The sequence below is a fragment of the Aedes albopictus genome, chromosome 2, assembly GCF_035046485.1.
Source record: "Aedes albopictus strain Foshan chromosome 2, AalbF5, whole genome shotgun sequence".
Taxonomy (NCBI): domain Eukaryota; kingdom Metazoa; phylum Arthropoda; class Insecta; order Diptera; family Culicidae; genus Aedes; species Aedes albopictus.
The window spans coordinates 212,677,057-212,704,724 of record NC_085137.1 but is presented as its reverse complement, the minus strand read 5'-3'; the positions used below and the strand labels follow the sequence as shown (position 1 = coordinate 212,704,724).

At 39.5% G+C, this 27,668-nt stretch overlaps 1 protein-coding gene across 3 annotated transcripts in view; it reads left to right on the top strand.

The window, feature by feature from the left end:
- Window positions 1–27,668, top strand: part of LOC109622009 (uncharacterized) — a 239,144-nt gene that overhangs the window by 159,813 nt on the left and 51,663 nt on the right. For 2 of the 3 annotated variants that reach the window (XM_062851086.1, XM_062851085.1), the window contains exons 3-4: window positions 19,339–19,449; window positions 20,151–20,499. In XM_062851086.1, the coding sequence (XP_062707070.1) occupies window positions 19,339–19,449; window positions 20,151–20,499 (460 nt within the window). The remainder of the gene's footprint in view (window positions 1–19,338; window positions 19,450–20,150; window positions 20,500–27,668) is intronic. The other variant, XM_062851087.1, reaches the window with a different exon arrangement.

Genomic DNA, 27,668 nt, shown 5'->3' with positions numbered 1-27,668 from the left:
ATAAGCAATACAACAGGTCCTGCACGATTTTTCCAACAGGTCAGGAAGTTGTACCATTGTTTAATAGTACCGTAAATTGGGGTGTAGTTGATCAGTGGGGTGAACCTGATCACTCAACTACCCGCGAATATCGACTTTTAAGAAAGCAACAATTCTATTTCAACCATTCGCAATCCAATGACGTAACATTTAAATGGAATGGTAACATTCTTGGAAGTCGATATCCGTGGGTAATTGAGTGATCAGGTTTACCCCACTGATCAACTACACCCCAGTTTACGGTATTTGTTTTTCCATGAAGCAGTGTTATATGTTGCAATTGATTTCGAAAATCATGTCAAGGCTTGAGACAAATAAAAAAAAGGAAAATCTTTCAAGGGTATATTTGTGAAATCTAACTGCATCGTAATCGAGCTAGCACTGCATTAAAAATGTTCAGTTTATGGAGCTCAATTTTTACACTTTGATAAGGAAAAGGTGAGCTGATAAATTTCACCGGATGTTGACAAAGCTTAAAGAGCTTATAAGAATTAATTCGAACAAAAACAGCTATACAGATGCAGGAAACTAATAAACAGCACTTTGATTATTGCTTTTGTGCGCCGCTTTTTGTGATTGTATGATTCAGACGCTACAGAAGAGCATTATGGTATGAGTGTCCAGACCAGTGGTGCTCAGATTGAGGCATTTTGAGAACCAAATCGAGATCTCTCGTCTTCAACCTAAATTAATACATGTTGGAACATTCTCGTTACCGTGATTTCGGGTGAAATTGATCACTTTTCACAGTTTTCGGATTCTAATTTTTGAATAGTTATCGATATGGTCAAACTCAATGCTTTAAAACAAGTACTACCACGGGTTTCATCAGTCAACGAGACTGAAACTTTTATTGCAAATCATTTTATTGCAATAAATATCATTTAAAATAAAAAATCAGAAATTTTAGTTTCGGGGTGAAATTGATCAGTCAGTGAAATGTCCTTGTAAGTGCTGAACATAAATTTTCCTCCTGAATTAACCATCCCAGAATGCGAAAAGCTTTGTAAAACTTATACAAGTTTAGTAAATTCTTAATTATTTAAGTTTAAAGTTTAATAAATGTAAAGAAAACGCCTAAAAGTATGCAATTTTCATACTAAACGAGTTATTACTTTAACAAAAGTTCAATTTTATGCATAAATATCAATATTTATAGAACTTTTGACGACGAAATCGGACTTAGCGAACACTTGGCAGCTATAAACATTCATTCGAATATTTATTACATATTCGATACAGCTACGGTAACATAAGTTTGAAAGTGTCTTTGAAATTCGCCGAACACGCAGTTTCGGAAAATATTAAATTTGATACATAAATATATGATAAATTTGCTGTAAAACATGTAAACTCATCATTCAATTACCCTTGAGCCAGATGATAATCATTTTCTGCAAATTATTTTACGTTCAAAGCTTTATTTTTGACAAATGAAAATTGTCCTCACGTCGATCAATTTCACCCCACTGATCAATTTCACCCGAAATCACGGTACCTAGACAATTTTTGAAAAGGAGTTTTTGGATAGTCGAAACTAGTTCTTGTTTATAGTTAAATACTTTAATCACGAAGATTTCGACCGGAAATTTAATTAATTTGTCAGTTATAATAAAGTTTGATTTAAACCCATGTTGGTCACCAAAGTGCGGCCCGTGGGTTATTTGTTCTACTCCCTAAATAATCAAGAATAACGTGTAAACGTATTGAATGTTTCACAATTGGATCCAGGACGTGCAATACCCGCAGTTAAAAAAAATGGGTCTGATAAATTAAAAACCATTCAAAGTAGCAGATCATGCGACGCATGGGTTAAGAATAAAACAATTTTCACGTGCCAAAACGTCCAATTTTCAACTGCATGGATATAATGATGAAATAATGCACATTACGTTGATAGCCAAGTCAACACACGATCGCATATGCTGTTGAACAGAATGCTAAAGTGGAGACGATTTGCGTACACTTTACACGCGGTCTAATGGAAGCATGTACACATATGGCCTCCACTTTAGCATCCTATTCCACATCATCATATATGACTTCGTGTTGGCTGGGTGGTGAATCGTACAGTTGGTGTCTTCAGTGCACTACTATTCTTCCGATCTATGCAGAATAAGTGTTCTGAAGACACTAGATTGATTTGATGCAATCGCGCATTTTTATTTGGATTTTTGCACTCGTGAAAACTACTGAGATAGTGGTGAACTAAATGCGCAATAAATCCAATGCATCTATGATCTTTAAAAAGTCTTTGCAAAAATCTAACATACCGTGATTTCGGGTGAAATTGATTACTTTCCGTAGTTTTTGGCGAATAATTTTGGGATACTTATCGATATAGATAGGTTTAATGCTTTAAAACAAGTACGACCATGGTTTTCATCAGTCAACGAGGTTAAAAATTCTACTGCAAATCATTTTATTACAAAACATATTGCATCTTGCTTTGCTTTATAGATTACCGTACAAATGTTCAATCGTCTAAAATATTTGTTCACACGTCAAACACCAAAGAAAGTAGCAAGTAAACAAACCGATTATTCCATGCACCAGCCAAAAAGTGTAACCGATGCTTAAAATTTCTAGCAGCGAAACAAACCAATATATGCTGAAACTGGTGGGAAAATATTGTGGTGTGACAAAAAAATTCTGCTGTGGGGTCGAGTACGGTGCAAAAAAGCAATATCATTTGAAATATAAAATTAAAAAAATTATTTCGGGGTAAAATTGATCAGTCAGTGAAATGTTTATGTAAGTACTTAAAAATATTTTTTCCTCCTTAACGACCCTGAAATGCGAAAAGCTATGCAAAATGTTTACAAGTTTACTAAATTTTAAATTATTTAAGTTTGAAGTTTAATAAATCTTAAGAAAACGCCTGAAAGTATGCAATTTCCATACTAAATATGATATATCTTCCGGAAAAGTGCAATTTTATTCATTAATTTCAATATTTATAGAACTTTTGATAACAAAATCGGGTTTAGCAAATACTTAGCAGCTAGAAACATTCATTTGAATATTCATTACGTTTGCGATACAGCTACGGTAACAGTCTTTGAAGTGTCTTTGAAGTTCGCCTGACAGGCACTTTCGGAAAATACTGAATTTTATACAGAAATATGTGGCTAATTGGCTGTAAAACATCTAAAATCATCATTCAATAATCCTTGAGCCAGGTAGTGGTCATTTTTATAAATTGCTTATTGTTTAAAGCGTTATTTTTAACAAATAAAAATTGCCCTTTCGTCGATCAATTTAACCCCACTGATCAATTTCACCCGAAATCACGGTACTAAGAAATCGACTTGCTCATACAAAATCTCAAAATGTGCGTAGAACGATTCTTGTTGATATTTTGCTGGGATTTTTAGGAAGATTTCTTAAAATGCTCTCAGCAGGAATGTGGAAGTCCACAATAAGTACCGAAAAGGTCCTTACTCCTAATGGATTTCTGGCTAACATTCGAGATTTGTTTTCTCCAACATCATGTAGTAGCCGCTACCAATTTCTGGAAGATTCAGGATTTATCTTTACTCGTGCATTTAACGCCTCAACTGCCCTCGGACGCATAAATGTCACATGTTACAATAGAAAGACAGGAGAAACACGTTATTGAAGTTTCAAAATAAACTTTGGCTATTGTCGCATTTGATTGACCTCAACGCAATTCAACTATCGAAATAATACATAAATTCATATGTTAAAAATATATTTCAAAAATACGTATCTTAATAAGACGTTTGACAAAAAAAACCTCAAAAATGTCGAAATATGTATAACATGTAACATTTATGTGTCCGACGACAGTCAAGGTGTCTTTATTATAAAGATTTTCAGTCTGAGGCTGGTTCACCTCTTACGTGCATTATTTCTTCAGAAGCTCATACATTTTTGTAAATTTCTACTTTCGTAAGAAACCATAGCACAAATCTTTTGGAAATTATAAACTCTTTTTAGGACTAAACCAGAATATACTTTATGATTTCCTTCAAAATTTGCTTCAGCAGAACATAATGGAAACCCGTCTGAAATTGTTTTTGAAAATGTCTATATAATGTCTTTCATGACTAGCTGGAGTTCTCCCAGAAATTATTCGTTGAGATTATTTATGCTCACTAGCAATCTTGGAATGTCCTGGATCTCTACTCCTCTAAGAATAAAACTCTCTTTTTTCGAGTACATCCTTGTCGGAATTGTCCTAACGACGGTTTTACATGCTCATACACTTCATCTCAGATAATCCTATAGAAATGACGTATTCCCGGAAAGATTCTTGGAAGAATTCTTGAAGGTATTCTCGTAAAAGCCTTGAAACTATCATTGCGGGAAACTATGGCCTCCACTTTAGCATCCTATTCTACATCATATATGACTTCGTGATGGCTGAGAATTCTATATATTTAGACCAACATGTGAGAATGCGAACTTCAGTTTCTCTCTTCCCTAATAGATGTATTTTCAACTATTCATGTACCTATCTTTCAAATAGGTAGATCCGACTTCATCCTCTGGAACGACAGGGAAAACATGTGAAATACAAAATATTTCTGAAAAATCCCATTCAAAACCATCTACAATTTTGGATTCAGCTGTCTGTATTAGCTTCGTTCAAACAAGTTTATTCCATAAGTTTGACATTTTTATCATTGAAATTCACATGTCAAAGGCGGAATCTGGAACGTCCCTTTGAAAACCTTAAAAACCTTTAATAGCGTCTGCTATGTTCTCGTTTAGATGTATGCAGGGTACTGCGCCACTTGGGCAGTGGCTGGTATTTTGGGTACTTTTCAGCTACAACTCAGTCAATTTCAGAAATTTAGCAAAACCTCGCGCCGCCCAGCAGGGACTTTGTTTTGTACACATTATAGCACCTCCATGTCACGTAATATACCACACCTCTTATCAAATGTGATACTGTAAGCGTACCATACTTTGCGCACCTAGGGCCTAACTTTGCGCACTTTTCAAAAAATCGTTAAACAGTTTTTCTGGTGCATAATGCAAACTTTTTCCCACGGAATACTAGTCTTAGTCGAACCACCTTTGGGTTCGGACGTGCGTAACAGCGCGCTTGTAAATATTTTTAAAACTTAACTTATTATTTAATTTTTGACCCCGGGTCCGTGCGCGCGCGAACCTGCGTTAGTATTTTTTTTTTCTCTACTTTTCGCCTCACGCGAATCGCCGCCGCCGTGTGTGACTTTATTATTTTTTATTTGTTTTACCCACCGCGAGTGCAATGAAGTGTGGAATTGTGAATTGTACGCAAAATGACAATCGCTTTCTGTGGCGTTGCCACGGTACCTGCAAGCGGGCATATCATGCTGCTTGCATTGGTGTCCAACGGAACCACACGCTCAGAAATCCGTTCTGATAAACGTGAACAAACAAACGCAAATATGAGAACAAGTTAATATACACCGTGAACTGGAACTAGTTCCAGCTGTCAATATGGGCGTTCCAGAAAACGTGAACTCTAGTTCACGGTGTACATTTCTTATTGTTGTTATCGTTGCTATGCATAGTTCCCGTTGCCGTGACTGGGAGTTCACGTTTATCGGAACGGATTTTTTTGCGTGCATGAAGAGGTACTTAGCACATTTATGCTGCCTCTATGTCATGACTGCCAGGAGCAGTTCCTCACGGAACTTGACTTAAAACATCTCTCTGTCTCCCTCCGGGGCATGACAGAAAATATAGGACACACGTTGGCTGCTAATCATCAACTGCAGGCCAACATCAAAAGTCTCAGCTCCACGCATGACAATATACTCGAGCAAATTGAAACTATGTTCAAGGAAATAAAACAAAATATTTCCAGCGTCAGCAGCAGCAACAAAAAGTGTGCCACCGACTTAAAAACTACAATGGGTGCGCTCTTCGACACATCATCCGCAGACAGCAGTATGGCGATAGAAAAGGCCGCTAAACTGGCAGCAACAGCAGCAGTAGAAACAATAATAACAACAACAACATCAACCGCAACAACAGCAGCAGCATCAATAGCAGAATTAATTGACTGTTCGCTGCCTAAACTAATTAATGAGTTAAGGGACGACCTAGTGGATGCGAATTCCACTCTAGCATTCACCGTAAAGGCACAAATGGAAGAAATGGCGAAGGCACTGTCTGCGCCAAAACCATGCAGCTCAGATCCGATTGCTATGAACAACTTAGAAACTGAACTGCTTAACTGCGAACCAGTTCCCAGCTGGCGTATGCTTGGCAGCAAACGAATATGGAAACGCGATTGGTCAGAGTACGACGCTAAAATGCGCTCTCGCCGCCATCAGGAAAAAAATGAAGAAAAGGCGAGACGAAGGCGTAAGCGACGCAGAACACTTCACAATGAATGCAACAGCAAACGTATTGGATCTGACAAACAGCTTCTAGCCAATGCCAAGGTTCAATTTTCTAAGCCACCCTCCAACACAGACCACCCCATCGCAGCCCTCTCCGTTCCCAAATTCATCGATTTCAAGAAGGGAGAAACCATTAATCCATACCGAGCCGAAACGCTTAGGCAGCCTACTGACACCGCGCCAACAGAAATACACCAAAGTGCATCATCATCACTGCACGAACAGCAACAGCAATGGCAACAAGCTCGAGCTGCGACGCCACCACCACAACAACAACAACAACAACAACAACAACAACAACAACAACAGCAACAATTGGACCCAATGCGTCCGCCAATAGTTCGACTTACTGAACAATCTGCAGCCGGTGACCAGCGCTTCTTGAAAGCACGACTCCGGGATCCCAAAATCATGGATCTTGTGCGCACATATCTATCATATTTACACGACCAACCACCTTCAGTATGTATTCGCGGAATCACCAAAACCAGTGCAGCTGTAATGCTAGCGGCCGAAGGCTTACCAGCGGACATTTTTCACCTGCGCGAGGTTTTCCTGAGCGTTCACGAAGAGCTCGGCATCCCACGGGACGACGCCATGGCAGACCTGCAGTCTCATCGAGCGTTCCTTTCTAGTGAACGCATTCAACGTCTTCAAAACGCAAGGGACGCGGCTCATAAATTTTCTCATCCAATAAATTTTCAACGCCGCTTACAGACTTCGATGAAGTAGCTGCAATTGACGACGAAAATATTTCAAAGCAGAATAGTATTGTAAGTATGACTAATCTTCTAAATACTTCTCCGCCTTCACAACAGAATGCGACTGAAATTCTGATCTATTGTCAAAATTTCAATCGTATGAAAAGCCCAGCCAAAATGAAGGAAATTTATAAAAACATTTTAAGCTCTTCCTTTTCGGCTATTCTAGCAACTGAAACTAGCTGGGATGAAAGCGTACGAAGTGAAGAAGTTTTTGGAAGTGCATTTAACGTTTTCAGAGAAGACAGAAATTTTCTGGAGTCCCAAAAGAAGTCTGGTGGAGGAGTATTAATTGCAATTTCGAATAATTTCAATTCAGAAATTATTTCAGCACCTAAATGCAAAGACTTTGAGCATGTTTGGGTGAAATCTTGCATTTCTGGCGAAACTCACGTGTTTGCCTCCGTATACTTTCCCCCAGATCACGCTCATAAAACTACTTACGATATTTTTTTTCAATCAGCTGAACAAATTTTATCGCAATTTCCTCCCGAGGTTAAAGTTCACATCTATGGTGACTTTAACCAACGCCAAGCAGACTTCATTCAGGACTCTGAAAATGAATGTATCTTACTCCCAGTCGTTGGAGACAATGAAACACTGCAGTTTATTTTTGACAAAACTGCTAATTTAGACCTCAATCAAATAAATCATGTCAAAAACCAACAAAATTGTTATTTGGATTTCTTGTTCACTAATATTTACGAAGATTTTTGCGTGAGCGAATCATTGAATCCCTTGTGGAAAAATGAAGCTTTTCACACAGCAATCGAATTATCAATATTTATTCATGGACACCAAAATCCCAACGACTTTGAGTACGAAGAAGTCTTTGAATATCAAAAAGCTAACTATGTCAATATAAAGCGTAGACTAGGCAATATAAACTGGCAATCAACACTACGGAATGAAGGAAATGTCGAAAATGCTGTAAATCTTTTTTACAACATTATTTTCAAAATTATTCATGACGAAGTCCCTAAAAAGAAAAAAAGACGTAATGTCAATTTTAAATATCCCGTCTGGTATAATAAACAAATAAAAAATTTGAAAAATCGCAAACAGAAAGCGCATAAAATTTACAAAAAAAATAATTGCGATGAAAATTTGGAAAAATATTTAGACATTGCTAATCAACTAAATTTTGCCATTGACACCGCATTTGAAGAGTACAATGCCAAAACTGAAAATGAAATAAAGTCTTGCCCTAAGAATTTCTTCAATTACGTAAAAATTAATCTTAAATCTGACAATTTTCCAACTTCTATGAATCTTGATGAACACGTAGGCAACAATCCAGACGAAATATGCAACCTATTTGCATCATTTTTCCAAGAAATTTACACCACCTTTTCAGATCATGACCGTGACCGAGACTTTTTTGAATATATCCACAGGAAAGATATAACTCACAATGAAGTGACGGTACACGAAATCCTGAACGCCCTTAAAAATTTAGATGCTTCCAAAGGTGCTGGACCCGACGGTCTTCCTCCAGTATTTTTGAAGAATCTAGCTATGGAGCTCACCACGCCACTATTTTGGCTATTTAAAAAATCTCTCGAAACAGGTATCTTCCCCAAATCATGGAAAAGCTCTTTTTTGGTACCTATTTTCAAATCTGGCAAAAAATCTGACATACGTAATTACCGTGGAATTGCCATTATCTCGTGCATTCCTAAATTATTCGAAGCAATAATCAATAAAAATATATTAGCTCAAATTAAGAATAGAATAACGCACATGCAACATGGATTCTATAAAGGGCGCTTAACCGCTACAAATTTATTGGAATTCATTAACTTTTCATTGACTGCAATGGATAATGGCAATCACGTAGAAGCTCTTTACACTGACTTTAGCAAGGCATTCGACCGCATTGATATTCCAATGCTACTCTTCAAATTGCAAAAAATGGGTATAGAACCCCGACTTCTTAAATGGCTTGAATCGTACCTTACAAACCGCCAACAAATAATAAAAGTCAAAGGAAAAACATCACATCCCATTCAAGTCACTTCAGGAGTGCCTCAAGGTTCCCATCTGGGCCCTCTTTTATTTATTCTTTACATTAACGACATTTCCTTCATCCTGAAGAAAACAAAAGTGCTTATTTATGCCGACGATATGAAACTATATATGGAAATAAGGAATCAAGAAGACATCAACATATTTCAGAATGAAATTCGCATATTCCACACATGGTGTTCGAAAAACCTACTACAATTAAACATCAAAAAGTGTAATTTAATATCATTCAGCTAGTGATATGGGGCATGCACTTTGTCTCAGTTTGGATGTAATGATAAATGGAAGAGGAAGACAAATTGATGAGTGAATATGCAGTTGCCTTCCCTCAAATGCTGTAAATAACGTTGTAGAATGACGTAGGTTTTGTTTCAAAATTTGTTTTAGTTTAGATAGCAATACCATAAAGTATTTGTGCACTCTCAATAATACAATAATAACCAAACTTGTTCCACAACAGAATGTAGTATTGAGATGTTATTTAAGGGCTGCATACCAATTGCTTGGTCATAACAAAATAAGATTGTCCAACAAAACATGTTATGGAAACGTAATGCCTTGATAATTCAATAATAACAAAACAAGATATAAAAACAGGTTTTGTGATTTCGTAGTTATTAATTTGATATTCCCCTCTGCTCGGGTCTCGAGAAACTATCTTTGGGGGAAACCCGCAAAGATTTTAGAAAGGGAATCTCTAGAAAAAAAAAGAAAAATTTCCTGTATGTATTTCCGGAGAACTCTCAAATAATGAAATTCTAGAAAAAAAAATCTGGAATTCACCTGTGGGAATTCCTGATCGAATCACTGGAATCTATTCAAAAAGAAGTTTCTGGATGAATTCCTGGTACATGTTCTAGATAAATTCCGGGAGTATTCCGAAAGAGCCTTCCCTGGGTGAATTCCTGATAAATGTCTAAAAGCGCGTCTAGCATGTTAGTCCATATTTGTTTGAAGTAAGTGACAGTGATTTCTGCGCAATCTAAACCTGCGCTGCTGTGACTCTCTTTGACTTGTAAGAGTTCTTGGTGGAATCCCTGAGTAAACTCCTGAAGATACTGTTGAAGGGATCTCTAGAAAATGTTTAGGCATCTTCTTGAAGAAATTCCAAGAGAAATTTGTGGAGAAATTCCTGATAAAATTCTTGCATAAGTCCTAAAACAAATCCACGCTGAAATCCCTGGAAAAATCGCGAAGGACACTCTGGAGGAATTCCTGTTGAAATCCGTGGAGAAATTTTTGAAAGACTACCTTACCTGTCCGATCAGAAGGGAATACCTTACTAATATCATGCAAAGAACAACCTGTGCTCTAATACCTAAAATTGTTATCATAATATTGTTCTACAAAATGTTATGAGAACAACACAATAGAAACATTCTACCGTTACGTTACAACGTTTTGACGCTCTTTTTTATCAGATTTTTCACTATAACAACGTTGTAACGTCACGCTACTCATTCCACATTCCAATCATATGTACTTGTTGGAAATTTTACAAGGAATCCGAATGTGCAAAATTATTTGAGGGTTTACGGTCGAATTTACGAGTTATAGTGAAAAATCTGACAAAAAAGGCGTCAAAACGTTGTAACGTCACGGTAGAATGTGTCAATAACGATTTGAGGTATTTGAGCAGAGTTTGGTATTGTTGTGGTATTTGTTGATTTAGCAGTGAAATAACGACAAGTTTTGCTATCATGGAGACATTGAACAAATGAACAATTCAATAACAAAACATAGGTATTGAGGATAACAAATACAGCACTCTTAATTTTAGGTATGCATTCATTGTTGAAATAACTTTATTTGTTTCTTTCTAGGTGTTATTCATACAAAAATATGGTATTCGTTTATGTTATTTTGCCTCTTATGTCCACCTAATGAAGGACATATCGAGGTAAATATAATAGTATTTAACATTAATACCTTGATATGTTATTCAGTTGATATTCTTTTTTGCTGGAATGGAAGGATTTCCTGGAGAAATTCGTGGAGGAATTCTTTGAGGATTTTCTGGAAGAATCCTCGGAGATATTCTTGGTGGAATCCCTAGAGAAATTCGTGGGAGAATCACTGGAGAAATTCCTGGAGGAACCCCTGAATTAATTCTTGGAGGAATCTCTGGAAGAATACTTGGAGGATTCCCTGGAGGAATTCCTGGATAAGTTTCTGGAGGAATTCCTAGAGGAATTGCTGGTAAAACCCCTGGAAGAATTCTTGAAGCAATTTTTGGTGGAATACTGGAGCAATTCTTGGAGGAACCTCCGGTGGAATTCCTGGAGAAATGCATGGAACAATTTCTTGAAACAATGCTCGGAGAAATTCTTGGAGGAATATATAGAGGAGTGCTTGGAGAAGTCCCAGAAGAAAGGGCACGAGGAATCCATGGAGAAGTCCCTCGAGGAATTCTTAGATTAATCCCTGGAACTTCTGGAGGACCTGGACCACTCCAATTGAAGTAATCTATGTTGAAATTCCTGGGAAAAAATCAGTTGAAAAACTGGGACGAATTCCTGGGGGAATTTCTGATGGAATCGCTGAAGAATTTCTTGGAGTACTAACTGGAAAATTTGTTGTCTGAACTTCTGCAGGAATTCCTTGGAATATTTTCTAAAAAAAAAAGAATCAGGGGAGATTGCTGAATGAATTTTGAAATTTCTGAACGAGTTCCTGGAGGAATTCCTAAATCAATGCCTGGAGAAATTCTTGGAAGTATTCCCGTAGAAATTCCTGAGGTGATTCCATGAGGAATTCTTGGAGGAATATCTGAAGAAATCCTTGGAAAACATCCAGAATGAAATCCTGGTCTAACGTCTGGAGGAATCCCTAAAAAAATCTCTTGCGGAACTCCTGGAGGAATTGCTGGAGAAATGTTTGAAGAAATCTCTGAGGAATTCCTGGAGGAATTCTTGGAAGAGTTTCTGTAGGAGTTCTTGGATAAATTCCGGGATGAATTCCTGGGGTAATTTCTGGAGAATTTCTTGGAGAAATTGTTGTAGGAACTTTTGGAGGAATTCCTAGAAGAATTCCTTGATCCTCAATCCACGGAGGAATCCCTGGAGGAATTCTTGGAGGAATCCATGGAGGAATTGCTGGAAGAATCCCTTGAGAAGTTTCCCTAGGAATCCCTAGAGCAAGAGTTTTTAGATCGTGCACCGCGATGCACTTGGTGCACCGCGAAGCTATGACAAGTGCATAGCGGCTGTTCAAAAATTTCTGCCTTCATTTCTATGTTCTGCTTTGAATGATGCATCAAACATCCACCCTACAAGGAATGTCTCTCTCTCTCTCTTCTTGGCGTAACGTCCTCATTGGGACAAAGCCTGCTTCTCAGCTTAGTGTTCTATGAGCACTTCCACAGTTATTAACTAAGAGCTTCCTCTGCCAATGACCATTTTGCATTCGTATATCGTGTGGCAGGCACGAAGATACTCTATGCCCAAGGAAGTCAAGGAAATTTCCTTTACGAAAAGATCCTGGACCTGGACTAGCCCTGTGGTTATCGAAAAATACTTTGCTGGTAACCTTTTTTGTGTTTTGTTTTAATTCGGCGTTCCGTTTCACCTCGCTTCATGTGCCGTTCATAACGTTTGAACGATGTGAAGATTAGTGGAGGCCAAACTAGAAAGTGTTCAGATGTAGAGCGGACCTGGTGTGATGGTCAGAACACTTGATCATAACGCCGAGTACCTGGGATCGAATCCCACTCCCGACAAACTCTCAAAATGTGAGTTCTTCCTTCGGAAGGGAAGTAAAGCGTGGGTCCCGAGATGAATTAGCCTAGGGCTAAAAATCTCGTTAATACAGAAAAAAGTGTTCAGTTTAGAAGCGGTCAAACCAACGGGGGTAGACAGTATTGCATAGGACCTGAGAAGGAATCTATCAATGATTCCATTTATTATTTCAATTGAATCTTCTTTGGATCTCGTGATTTGACCAGAAAACCTTGAAGAAATTTACCAAATACCTTGTCAGAAATATGCAAAAGTTCTGAAAGTGAAGCTTCCAAGGGTCTTGTAGAGGTACTTGACATAGATTTCTTCAGAAATAATGGTATTACGTAGATGTTCTAAGAAAATACTTATACCGCCAAAAACTTGTTACCATGACAAGAATTTTATAATGAGCTTGTTCAGGACCCTACACGAAAATTTCCAGAAAAAATATCCCCAGCAAGAAAACATTCTAAGTCGAACAACTGTGTCACTCTAACGAAATTCTGACATGTAATAATAACAAAATGTAAGTCAATGTCATAATCACGTCTGTGTGGGAAAAACTATTTCAAAAATGAGTGCATGTATTGGGAATACCAAAAGGAGTTTCCGAAGAAATCATAGGAGGAAGTACTGAAGAAACCAAAGAAAGAATTCCTGGAGAAGTCTTGAAGGAATCCTTTTAAGGGACGACTCGAGTAACGAATAACGACGAAGGTTAACAAACGAAAATAGTTTATTAAGGAAATACGTCTGTATGACTTGAGGTCTGGCTTGTGAATAACTGTTGGGAAAAAATAACAGTGGTTGGTCACCAAGGGCGTAACCAGGGTGGGGCATTAGGGCGATTGCCTACTGCGTCAATACCCCCTCTCAATCCTCCGTTTGGTGATCCTCCGGTAACTTATCAATCGGATAGTCCAAGAGTCCTACGAAGCGTCCTGAAGCGGTTGAAATCCAAAGCCTTCGTGAAAATATCGGCAACTTGATTTTCAGTCTCAATCGGTTCAATTTTTGATTCGACCAGAGGCAACGTTGTCCCGGATAAAGTGATGCCTGACATCTATATGTTTGCTTCGCTTAGTTTCCAGGTTAGTGGCCATTCCTATACAGCCACGATTGTCTTCTCGTATCACAACCGATGTTCCAGGACGGGTAATCTTCATATCTTCCAGTAATCCAGATAACCAAAGAGCTTCAGCTGTTGCACCGCTCAGAGCTATGTATTCTGCTTCGCTTGATGAGACGGCCACCGTTGCTTGCTTTTTGCTGGACCACGATACAGTTGATCCGAATACCTTGAAAGTGAAGCCACTCACTGACTTTCGGTCCTCTGTGTCATACGCCCAGTCAGAATCAGCAAATCCTTCCAGGGGAACGTCTGAATTGTTCTTCTTGAATTCCAGGGTAATCTCGGAGGTTCCTTTTAGGTATCGAATGATCCGTTTCAAACAATTCCAATGGTCATCGGTAGGAGCTTGTTGGTAGCGACCCATGTAGCCTATGGAAAACAAATATCGGGACGAACAGAAAGCATTATGTACATTAAACTTCCGAGCAATTCCCGGTACTGTTCTTGAGTAGGTTGTCCAAGGCGGTTCATTTGTAGACCTTTCTCCATTGGTGTTTTTGTAGCATTGCAGTCAATCATCCCGAAGCGTTGAAGAATCCTGTCCACTTGTGCCTTCTGTGAGATCTTGAGGACACCGGACTGCCTGTTGTAATCCAGCTTCATGCCCAGGAAATGGTTAGCTTCTCCACAATCGGTGATGTCAAAAATGGAGGACAATTGCTTCTTCAACTTCATCACGGATGCAAGTCTTCTTCCTGCTATCAGCAAATTGTCTACGTACAGGATAATATAAATTTCATCACCTTCATCACATCTTGTATATAAGCAGTAGTCATGTCTTGATCTGGTAAATCCAAGCTTGATAAGTTCTCCATTGAACTTTTCGTTCCAGCAGCGTGGGGACTGCTTTAAACCATACAAGGACTTCAGTAGCTTGCGGACTTTCCCTTTCTCAGCGCGTACACCATTTAGAATCTCCATGTAGATGTCTTCTTTTAGGTCGCCGTGCAAAAAGGCCGTCCTTACGTCCATTTGGTGGAATACGAATTGTTCATGGACTCCAACGGCGAGAACTGTTCTGATGGTCGGTAGCTTGGCAACAGGAGCGTAGGTTTCTTCAAAGTCGATCCCAGCGCGCTGAAGAAATCCCTTTGCCACGAGACGCGCTTTGTACTTCACCGGCTGGCCATTTTCGTCCTCTTTGATTCGAAACACCCACTTTGATTTCAAGCACCGGACTCCAGGAGGGCATCGCACAATCTTCCAAACGCCGTTGACATCCATGGATTTCAATTCGTCCTTCACAGCACGTAACCACTGTTCACGGTCGTCTCTCGATGGGATGTCGGAATAGCATTAAGGGGGATCTGTGGATAACGGGCCAGCAGAAGTTGCTCTATATCCGGTGAAGAAATTTAGGAACTTACCAGGGAGCTTGCGCTCCCGTTCACTGCGCCTCAGCACGACATCCGTTTCGGACTCGTGCTGTTCTGGTTGCAAAGGGAGCGCGCCTGGTGTTGATCCATTTGAGTTGTGTTCATCTAGGTCTTCATCTTGGACCTCTTCTTCGTCATCAGTGAGTTCAAACCTTACGCCTCCGGGATTCTCGTCATCTACCTCAGGTTGATCGGTATCTTCATTCGTCATCGCCTGGGAACATTCCCCCTCTTGCTCATCGGGTGGTAGAATTACTAGAGGAGCATCAGCAGTTTCTTCAGAGTCCACGTTGTACGGGTAACACGATTCATCAAATTTGACGTCACGAGCGATAACAATTCGTCTTGAAATCTTGTCCCACAACCGGTAACCATTGGCAGCATATCCAATCATAACGGTTTTACGTGCTCTGGGATCCAGTTTTCCCCTGTGTTGACTAGGAATCCAGGCGTAAGCTTTGCAGCCAAAAACTCTGAGCTTCTCCACGGATGGCTTCTGCTTGTACCAGCATTCAGCTGGACTCACTGACTTCGGAAGCGCCGCAGTTGGACTGCGATTAATCAAGTAGACTGCCGTCAACGCTGCTTCCGACCACATGGATTTTGGTACCTTGGAATCAAACAGCATCGCTCGTATCTTCTCAACGACGGTTCGGTTGAACCGTTCTGCCACTCCGTTTTGTTGGGGCGTGTACGCCACAGTGGTCTCGACTTGAATCCTGTTCCGTGTATAGTGTTGCTTTTGGGCATTCGACAAATACTCACGTCCCTGGTCAATCCTCAGCTTCGAAATCTTCATTCCGAACATACTGGACGCCATCGCTTCATACTCACGGAACTTGGCAAAGGCTTCACTCTTCCGCTTGAGCAGGTATATTACGGCGAAGTGTGTATGATCATCAATGAACGAAATGAAGTATCTTGAACCATCGTACGCTGGGGGATCCACCGGTCCACAGACATCTGAATGGATTCGCTCTAGGGGCCTTGTTGCTCTCTCTCGGGTGCCATTGAAGGGATCACGACACTGCTTTGCTTGAACGCATACATCACAGAAACCCACCTTATCTGGGTTACAGCTGATACCAGTCACCAGGCCGTTCCTCATCATCGTGTCCATTCCTCGCTGGCTCAAGTGGCCCAACCTTCGGTGCCACAGGTCATTCGAAGTCGTAGCACTCATTCTTGCTGATGATTTCTCCAGCTTCACTTCTATCTCGTACAGTCCACCTCTCATCTGCGCTGTAGCAATGACCTTCCCTTCTTTCTTGAGCAGCGCCACTGATCCAGAAATCGTTACTTCCTCACCTGCGCTGGCAAGCTTTTTGACCGACATGAGGTTGTCGCGCAATTCCGATACCAGTAGGACGTCGTCCATTCGAAGTGGTGTTCCTCGGTTGCTACATCCAGTGATTGTTCCGGCAATCTTCGCTTCCAACGTCTCTCCGTCCTTAGCAACGTCGATGACAACCGACTGCCTTAGCCTCTTGAAGGCCGAGAACACATCTTGACGGTTGACCAGATGGTCGCTCGCACCAGAATCAAGTTTAAAGGTTACCTTGCTCGTACTTGTCTTCTTGCTTGACCGATCTGCCATGAATACTACCGCGTTCTTCGTTGCCATGTTTGCTTCGTTGTTCCGCTTCGACCTGCAGTCTCGCTTGAAATGTCCACGCTTTCCGCATTTGTGGCATCTTCCCTGAAACTTCTTCGGGTCTTTCTTGGGTTTTCCGGACTTTTCTCCCGCAAACGCTGCCGTGTTGGTTCTTCCACCGTCTTCCTGTCGTTCCGTGTACTTCAGCTCCACCGCCAATAAACGTTGCTTGGCCATCTCCAGAGTCAGGTTTTCTTCCGGGATATTCTCTAGAGCGGTCACCAGTGGATCATACCTGTCCGGAAGGGTCTGAAACAAGGAAATCACCGCATCCGCTTCATCGATTTTTGCGCCAGCCGTCTTCAGTTGTCGGATGAGATCCTCAAACGCCATCAGATGAGCTCGCATGGACTTTCCTTCTTCTAGCTTCAAACGGTTCAGTTGCTTCCGGAGTAGATTCTGGGTGCCGATAGACTTCTTCGCAAAAGTATTTTCAAGCGCCTTCCACATGTCCTTGGCGGAGTTCTGTTCACGTACAACCTCCAGTACCTCGTTGGCCAAGAAACTCACAATATGGGCCTTGGCTTTACGATCCGCTTCGTCAAACTTCATTCTCTCTGCTGCAGCCGCCGGAGGGTTCTCCATGAGAGTCTTCAACACACCAGCAGAATCCAGGAACATCCGTACTCTGTAGCTCCAGTTCTGGAATCCTGGTCCGCCATCGAATTGTGGAATTCCGTGTGCCGATTCTCGCGCGTGAGTGCCCATAACCTTTTAACCCTTTGGAGCCGGAGGGGTCATATATGACCCCGGCGATGAAACCGAGCATAACAAACGTGTTCGACACCAGCGAGGTTGCGTCGACAGCGGCGAAACAAATCGGCTCCAAAAGGTTAAGGGACGACTTGAGTAACGAATAACGACGAAGGTTAACAAACGAAAATAGTTTATTAAGGAAATACGTCTGTATGACTTGAGGTCTGGCTTGTGAATAACTGTTAGGAAAAAATAACAGTGGTTGGTCACCAAGGGCGTAACCAGGGTGGGGCATTAGGGCGATTGCCTACTGCGTCAATAAATCCTAAGAAGAGTTCGTGGAGGAACTCCTGGAAGAATTCTTGTAGCAGTTCCTGAAGGAATCTCTGGAGGAATTCCTGAATCGACCCCAGGATCAGGAGGAACCCCGAAAGCAATCCCATGTCTGCAGTAATTTCTGGACGAATTATTGAAAGAATCCTTAGATGGACTCTTAAAGATTGTTTTGAACAAAATATTTAAGGAACGCTGGGATTAATTTTCAAATAATCTGCGGTAACTTTTTTAGTATTCTTGGAAAAAAATCCTGCAGAAATACATAGAATAATTCTATATAGAACTACTGGAGGAATGTCTAGCGAAATATATGGAGAAATCCCTGAAAAAATCTCTGAAGGAATACCTGCGGAAATACCTAAAAGGATCTCCGGTGAAATTCCTGAACAATCCTGAAAACAATCACTGGAGGAACCTCTAAAGATATCCCATGAGAAAATCCTGAACATATACCTTTCTTATGAAATCCCTAGAGGAATTCGTGAAGGAATCTCTGGAGGAATCCATAATAGAATCACTAAAGGAAGCTATGGAAAAAATCCTGAAGGAATTCGTTGAAGCTTCCTTGCAGAAGTATCTGTAAAAAAATCTTATTGAATCGTGGGAGGAATTCCTGAAACATTTCTTGGAACAAGCCCTGGAATAGCACTATTCAGAGAAATTCACGAAAGAAAAAAATCATAGAGAAGCCTGTAGGAATTCCTAGAGAATTGCCTGGAGAAATACCTTGAGAAATTTGTTAAGGTGTCCTTGGAGGATTTTATAAAGAATTGAACACAAGTGTTGAAAAATGCAAATTTAACTATGTATAGTGATTGTCGTAATTTAAGATATAATCATGTGATGCGTCGGAAATAGATATCAGACTATTTTTACCGGCAATGTACTATAGATATTCTTTGACTCACAAAATTTCCCAGCGGTGCGTTGCCGTATATTTTAAAATGTTTAAAAGAACAATCATGTACACTGTGCAGCAAACAGAACTGGAAGCTAGCAAACCAGATTTTTCCGCAATCGAAACCACAAAAGCCACACAAATCGATTCCATTTCGATCCATCACCAATTCAAAAATCATGCTAAATCAGCTCCGGCACTCCGGCGGTTGATGCCTCCCAATTGATCGTAATTCGGAGGGCCGTCGTATTCACCGCGTCGTCATCCCAGATCCCACACCTCTCGATAGCGTCAATAATTCAGTATGTATTCCATTTCGATTTCATTCCAGCAGCCCGTCATGGTGGATCGGAGTCTCATCAGCCACAGCAGTCCCGGAGCAGCGCCACGTCTAATCCCAGCGAGGTCAAAAATCAAATATCCGTTCCTCAGAAGCGTGGAGGTAAACTTGGCTCGCAACATTTCAACCCAATTACAATTCCGATAAACAATCGATATCACGGTGTGTCTGGTGACTTTTTTTTCTGTGTATGTTGTGCATTCAAATTGATTACTTCAAATTATTTTTATTACTCTAATTGATGAACTTCTCGATTAGCAAAGAAATAATCAACATTTGAAACAGTAGTTTCAAAAGCTTTGTAAAAAGTTTTGTAAAAAGTTGCTGATTTAAATCGGTTTTACTTGGTGTTATACCTGTTAATGTAGCCTAGTAACCAAAGGTTGCGCTACCCATGACAAAATGCACCTTCAAGTTCCACAAAGGTTCCACGTGGAACTTTCTAGCTGCTTTAGAGGCTCACACTGATCTAGATCGGAGCTTTAAGGGTGATTGTTTGCATCTAAAGCAGCCTATAAGGTGCTTGAGATACTCCTCGAAACTTTCAAGTTCCTAAAATTTGAATTCAACAGCTTGATTTTCAAACGAAAGCTTAATTGTCATTTCAACAAAATACCGGATTCGAACCGGTGGCTGTAGCACGAGAGATTGGGAGTACACTCCAAAGTAACCAAAAGTTCGAATAAAAGGGTATCTTATGAGCTAAGTAGCTTAATTTTGATTTCAAATCAAGCCCAGACCACCGTGTAACGTATTTATTTACTCATTGCTTACTTATTGTTTGCTTGATTTTGGACTTCCAGTGAATCCGTTGTTGTACAACGATTTCGACTATTCGGCCAATTCCATCCCCCATGGGGGCGGCATGTGGGACGATCTGAACGTAGTGCCACCACCGTCATCGCCATCGTCGTCGGCGGCCTTTGGCAGAGCCCTACTTGCCGCAGCGCTTTTCCCCGAGCAGCAGCTAGTCGACAACCGGATGCGAAATTACGACCTCGGGCCTCTGCCGCCACCCACGCAAACCTTCTATGGCGATCCAGTCATCCCGTCGGTGAGCTACCCCTACGTGTTTGGTCGGCACGGTTTTGGCGATAGGAGCAAGCGAACGACTAGCAGCGTGCTGGAACGGAACCCTTTGCGGTCGCTAAGGTAAGTGGTTGAATTGAATTGAATTGATTCGTGTATTAAGGTGACACAGGAACCAATGTTGTGAGTTGGATAAATGGAGATTCAGTTCCCTTATTAACGAGTAATATATGTTAACGTGCGTAAAAAAAGGAAAAGTTTGGAATGTAGTAAAAGTATGTAGACATAATTTTAAGAATTCACTTTTTACGCCATGCATAGTACAATATTTTATGTGTTTAATTCTCGCTGAAACCAGGCCACCATTTACATAAAGCCTGAGATTTTAATTTTTTTTCTTGCTTATTCGCTAGAAAACGATAAAAAAGGATGAAAACCACTTTGGTTGAGTTAGATTGTTGGACCACTTGGCACAGTGGCGGGCCTCCATACAAAGGTCGGACAAAACCTCAAATGTTAACCGAAATGGCTAAAATTCATAGGTTATGATGATTTAAGTGCCCTAAACCTATTTCTGATATGGAACTATTAATATATTTTGATTTTACTATATTAGGGTGGTTCAAAATGTTGAAATCTGCTGATTATGGGAGGCATGTAAAAAGTTATCGATAATAAGCTAACACGATGCGTTTTTTGAACGTAGATTTTGATTAACCTTTCTATTTGAGGGTACCTATATCATGTTTTGGCATTGATATTACCTATAATTGTGTATTTTTGCTGTTAGGGTGGTCCAAAATCTTTAAAATCATATAAATCATTAGAAAAATTCGATTATCTATGTTTTCTGTCAATGGATCAATTCAGATACACACAATGTTGGCTGAAAAGGCATGGTCTATTCTCAGGGACCCTCTCTAGACCACGTGAAGTTTTACGGTGGGTACACGGAGGTAAATTAACGATTTAAAATGGGTTCAGATAGTCTCATATAGTGAACTGCATAATATTTGAACTGCTTTTTATAAATCTCGTTTCGACGACTTCATACATATATGGCTCGTCCGAGTTTAGGTTTTACATGTTGTAATGTACATTGATCTCTGTTATCACTTGACGAAGCAACCAAAATAACCTTATAACTATATACGTATTCTCAATATTGAAGAAAGTTGTTGATAAACTATCATAAGAGATCGGTAATACATATTATTGATAAACTTTAGAGCTCCAGCAAATATTTTCAAAATCTATATCACTCTGTGTGTCGTTCAGTAGAAATGTTTTCTAAGAAAATGCATGAATAACATACAATAAAATTTCAAGTTTTCGAAAAAAAGAATAAAAAACGAGAAAAATGATTAAAGATTGCCTTGGTGATCGCGACGCTTACGCAGAAAAATATTTAACGTAGTGTTTTACGCCGATTAGTGTATTCCTTCCATATTTTATAGATGACTACTGCTATAAACTGTAACGATGTGCGTGTAGAAAAGAAGCGCGTAGGTGTCGACGAATTTGTGTCACTATATATTGAAACTACGATAGAAGTTCTTGAAGAGATTGCTTCTAAGTTTTTTGAGCAATTTTAACTAGAGGAGAGGAATCGAAAAAACGATCAGTTTAAGAAAACCAATAAGCAATGGTCTGTAGTTATTGTTACATTTTTTTCACGATTTTTTTTCGTCTTTATTTTTAAAGATCAAAGAGTTAGTTACTATATTTGGTGGCCTTTAATAATGCGGGATGTAGGTAGCGTCTAAGTGAATAAAGGCTTAATCATTCTTAGTCATCACTCCCCTTCTCTCCAGCTCACTCTTTTTAACTGGAGCACGCACCTTCTTATGTTTTTCTGTCAAAAAAAATTAAAAAAAAAAATAAATTTGAAAAAAAATGTAAGAGCTGTGGCCATCCAGTTTTCAAACACCCCCTCCCTCTCCCCTTATGACCACTTGACTTAGTGAAGGTCTCTTACTAGAATGAGGTTAACATTAAATTGTTATTATTCTGATGTCAATTTGAATTACGTTAAGATTAAATATACCTAAACTACAAACAATATCACTTCCTCCACAACCATGCGGCTCCATTGCGACATATGTAATAGAAAAAAAAATTTTTTTCGCGCTTAGCGCAAAAATGCGCAAACAGTGACCTATATAGCCAAAAACTAGACAAAATTGTACGTCATATCCGGGATACGGCGTTGTTTTCTGATGTTTCCTAAACAAGTACTGGATCTCTTTAGTACGAAGTTTTTCTCCAAAATTTCATAAAAGACAATATTTTTGCATGTTGTAAAAACATAATAATTTTGTGATTGGATTCCAAACAAACCCTGAAATGGCATGGTCATTCATACCCAAAAACACCAATAATATTGTCACATTATCCAAATCTTCCTAAGTTTTACAACGAGGTCATGAAGAAAGCTCATAAAATAAAAACAATAATTCCTGGTAAAGTACCACACAAAACCACAACTTTGAAAAAATCTACAAGACTCAATTTATGACCAAATGACTTGAAAATTTGGGGTTTTCTTAGTTGAAGTATCTATATTGGAAGAAAAATATTAGATAAATAAAATATTGAAGTCGATTTTTGAGGTTTTGTCCGGCTTCCGGCCACTGACTGTGCTTGGGGCTGACAAGGTAATGAAAATGACGATTTTTCATCAAATTGCACCTAATTTATCGCATATCTCCAAAGTTCATGTTGAAACATGTACAAAACTTTACTTTTCAATGAGGGGAAAGTATAGACCTTGGTAGATCAATCAGAGTAGAGTCTAAATCTGGTCTTCGATCTCTAAGCGAAGCCTGTTTTTACGGTTTTTACGAATTGGAATCCATTTTGTAAATTAGAACAGAAATCCTTATGATAAACGCCTAAAAGTATGCAATGCCCTTGCAATTTTATGCTGTTGAAACTGTCGAGTTAAAAATTGTTTATTTAAATTTCTAAAACCCCTCAAGCACATCCAAAAGGCCTTGAATAATATTTGAAAACCATTCGCGGGTCATTACAGGCCTTCACAGACCTGCACAAGCGCTAGTTATGCTTGTAGAGTAAGGTGGGGCAAAAGTTCGACCCTAGTTGAAAATTCAACTTATTTCAAAAAATTGAAGCGGATAAAAATAAATAAAAACCGTGTGGTGATTCTACCATCCATGAGCTAAAATTTTGCTGAACAAAGTTACGCCAAATGTCTTTTCAATTTTGAATTACAACACTTTTTGTATATGTGTGTTTTATTCGAACTCTTGCCCCACCACTGGGGCAAAAGTTCGAATCCAGTGTTTGTGGAATTTTGCTAACCGTAGCACACTATTTTGACACTTTGTTAATAGAAATATCTAAAACCACTTGATATTTGATGTTGGAACTGGAATACACTTTAAAGTTCGTTCTGGATTTTACCCAAATCAGGGTTGAATTTACTACACCAAAATTAGTAGTTTTCCACCAAAACAACATCTTTTTTCAACTATGATCGAATTTTCTCACTAATTCCATCACTCTCACAGATACTATGTACATTTTGCAGAATTTTAGGTTTTTACTTAAAGTTGCCATATGACTCGAACTTTTGCCCCACAATTCGAACTTTTGCCCCACTATGTGTAAAATATGATTTCCAAATCTTTTTTGCAAAAAGTTATACATGCTAAAGCATCTTCAAAATATACCTAGTTACGCCCCAAAATAAAATATCGAAGTCGATTTCATTACAATTACATTCCATGCGTTGGAAGGACCATCGCATGTTATAATTTTTTGATCAAAAATCAACATTTTGTCATAACTTTTCGAAATTAAGATCAATTTTCATAATTTTTGGAGTGAAAGACTCATTTTCAAAAAGGCATGAAACAACCTTGACACCCGAAAGAAATAATTTGAATTGAGCTCAAAAACTTCAAAAGAAACTCTTGCCCCACTCGAACTTTTGCCCCACTTTACTCTAAATACAAAAGCTTATATTCCATGGAGTTCTTAGAAAATCTGTACCATCTAAACAGTGAAACAGTGCATTGGTCTGTGGCGTATAGAATAATCATTCGTACAACACTAGTTTCGCTTGTAGGTCCTGTAGGCTCATGATGTTTTGGGACGACCTAGAGCATCAGTGGAACTCAAAATAGTGTAAACTGTTGCAACAATATATTGTGAGAATCTTCAAAACATATGCCTTAACAAAATTAACATCAATAGATTACAATCACTGTACTGTACTGTACAGTGTACGTGTACCGTCAGTGTACCAGTAGCCGCTCATGACCCAATAGCAACTCTCTGTTGCAAAAATCAAGTTTACACGCATAAATACACTATTTTCGGTGCTGATATTCTTGGACAATATAAATTAGATGAGAGCAAAGCCATTTTATGCAATAGTTACCGGATAACATAAATTTTAAAAACAAAACAATGAAATTTTTTGAGCGGCTATTGGGCCTAAAAAAGCTGTAGGTAATTTCATGTGTTCCAATAACCGCTCACGCAAAAAATAAGTCAATATCGTAAAATCTGACCATTTTAGTACACAGTGTGTTAACCCCTATTATGCACTCCTACGGAACAGGAAAAAATAATTGTAAAAACATAGAGTTGCAGAAATAATGCACTTTTCCGCAAAAGTCTATTTAAAAGATGGCATAAATTTGTTCGTGAGCGGAATTAGGACCACTTTGGTCTCACACCAAATGTAATAAAATCATACTTTTATGGAAAGTTTTACATAAGTCTTGATTTGTATCTGATTGTGCTTAGATTGAACTAACATAAAATGGAAAAACATTACAAATTGGCTTAACAGTCATTCAACAGATAATGTTTTTCTGCGAAACTCGCCTCAGATTAGCGGAATCTGGTACCCTGATGGTATATCGAGACCATTTTTATAGGTGTACTTACCTTACTTTACCGATCAGGCTAAGGCCGGGGTGGCCTCTGCTGTACATTAGGCCTGTCCAGCTTTTCAAAAATGTTCTCTGATTCTCAAGTCCACCCCCATATTTTGATTGGCATCCTAAAAGAAGTAACTGGTCAAAATTTCAGCCAAATCCATAAAAATTAAGAGGTGCATCAAATCAATTTTGTGTTTTTCGACTATTTTTGAACTTCAAAAAATCATAACTACACTGAAACATGTCAAAACTTAATTCTTTCGGCAGAAATTGAAAGCTATACTTGTTTGCTACCACTTCTCCGAACAACGTGTGCCAATAAAATTGAAGGAAACATGTGTAATTATCACATTTGTAATCAGAAAAACCATAAAAAGTTGATTTTTTGATAGATTTCGTTCTGGAACACCCTAATATACTTAATAAGTTGGAATTTTCAAAACGGCATCATATTCTCCAATGTTTTTTGGTTATTTGCTTCTTTGGCACCAATGCTGTAGGAGTTGAGCAAAAATTACTAAAATTCGTGAAAGCCAAATGTGGCCTAAAAACTAGCTTTTCGGGTGCAATCACGCTTTGGCGCGCAAAAAGTGGCATCGCGTCAGCACCGATATGATAGCCAACACCTGTCATCGCGTTTGTTTGTTATCACCCGTGGTAGGGGGTAGCTAAGGCAAACTACTAGGAAGCAAAGCTACTACGTTCAGTACAATTTCGCGCCACAACGTGATTGCCTCCAAAGAGCTAGTTTTTAGGTCACATTTGACTTTCACGAATTTTAGTAATTTTTGCTCAACTCCTACAGCATTGGTGTCAAAGAAGCAAATAATTAAAAAACATTGGAGAATATGATGCCGTTTTGAAAAATCCAACTTATTAAGTATATTAGGGTGTTCCAGAACGAAATCTATCAAAAAAATCAACTTTTTAAGGTTTTTCTGATTACAAATGTGATAATTACACATGTTTCCTTCAATTTTATTGGCACACGTTGTTCGGAGAAGTTGTAGCAGACAAGTATGGCTTTCAATTTCTGCCGAAAGAATTAAGTTTTGACATGTTTAAGAGTAGTTATGATTTTTTGAAGTTCAAAAATAGTCGAAAAACACAAAATTGATTTGATGCACTTCTTAATATCAACGGATTTGGCTGAAATTTTGACCAGTTACTTCTTTTAGGATGCCAATCAAAATATGGGGGTGGACTTGAGAATCAGAGAACATTTTTCAAAAGCTGGACAGGCCTACTGTACATAGTAGCCGTCTCCATTCCACTCGGTCCATGGCTGTTTGTCCGCACTCTGCGTAGGGTCCGCAGATCGTCCTCCACTTGGTCGACCCACCTAGCTCGCTGCGCAGTACGTCTTCTTGTACCGGTCGGATGACTCTCGAGAACCATTTTAGTCGGGTTGCTATCCTACATCCTGATGACGTGACCCGCCCACCGTAGCCTCCCGATTTTCGCGGTATGGACGATGGTTTGTTCTCTCAGCAGCTGATGCAGCTCGTGGTTCATTCGCCTTCTCCAAGTCCCGTCTTCCATCTACACTCCGCCGTAGATAGTACGCAACACCTTCCGTTCGAAAACTCCAAGGCCGCGTTGGTCCTCTGCACGTAAGGTCCATGTTTCGTGCCCATAGAGGACGGCCGGTCTAATCAGCGTTTTGTAGATGGTTAACTTCGTGTTACGGCGAACTTTATTCGATCGTAGAGTTCTGCGGAGTCCAAAGTATGCACGATTGCCTGCCTTCTGAATTTCTCTGCTGGTGTCGTTGTCGGCGGTCACCAGTGGGCACAAGTACACGAATTCTTCAACCGCCTCGATTTCATCACCGTCGAAAAAATTCGGGGTGGCGGGCGTGGTGATTCCTCCCTTGAGCCCCTTGCCATCATGTACTTTGTCTTCGACACATTAATGACTAATCCGATTCGTCTGGCTTCACTCTTTAGTCGGATGTATGTTTCCGCCATCGTCTCAAATTTACGAGCAATAATATCAATGTCATCGGCGAAACCAAGCAGCTGAACGGACTTCAAGAAAATCGTCCCACTCGTGTTTATCCCCGCTCTCCTTATTACACCCTCTAAAGCAATGTTGAACAGCAAGCACGAAAGACCATCACCTTGCCTAACCCTCTGCGAGATTCTAAGGGACTCGAGAGTGTCCCTGATACTCGAACTACGCATATCACTCGATCCATCGTCGCCTTGATCAACCGTGTCAGTTTATCCGGGAATCCGTATTCGTGCATAATCTGCCATAGCTGTTCCCGATCGATTGTATCATACGCCGATTTGAAATCGATGAACAAGTGATGTGTGGGCACGTTGTATTCGCGGCATTTCTGCAACACCTGGCGGATGGCAAACATCTGGT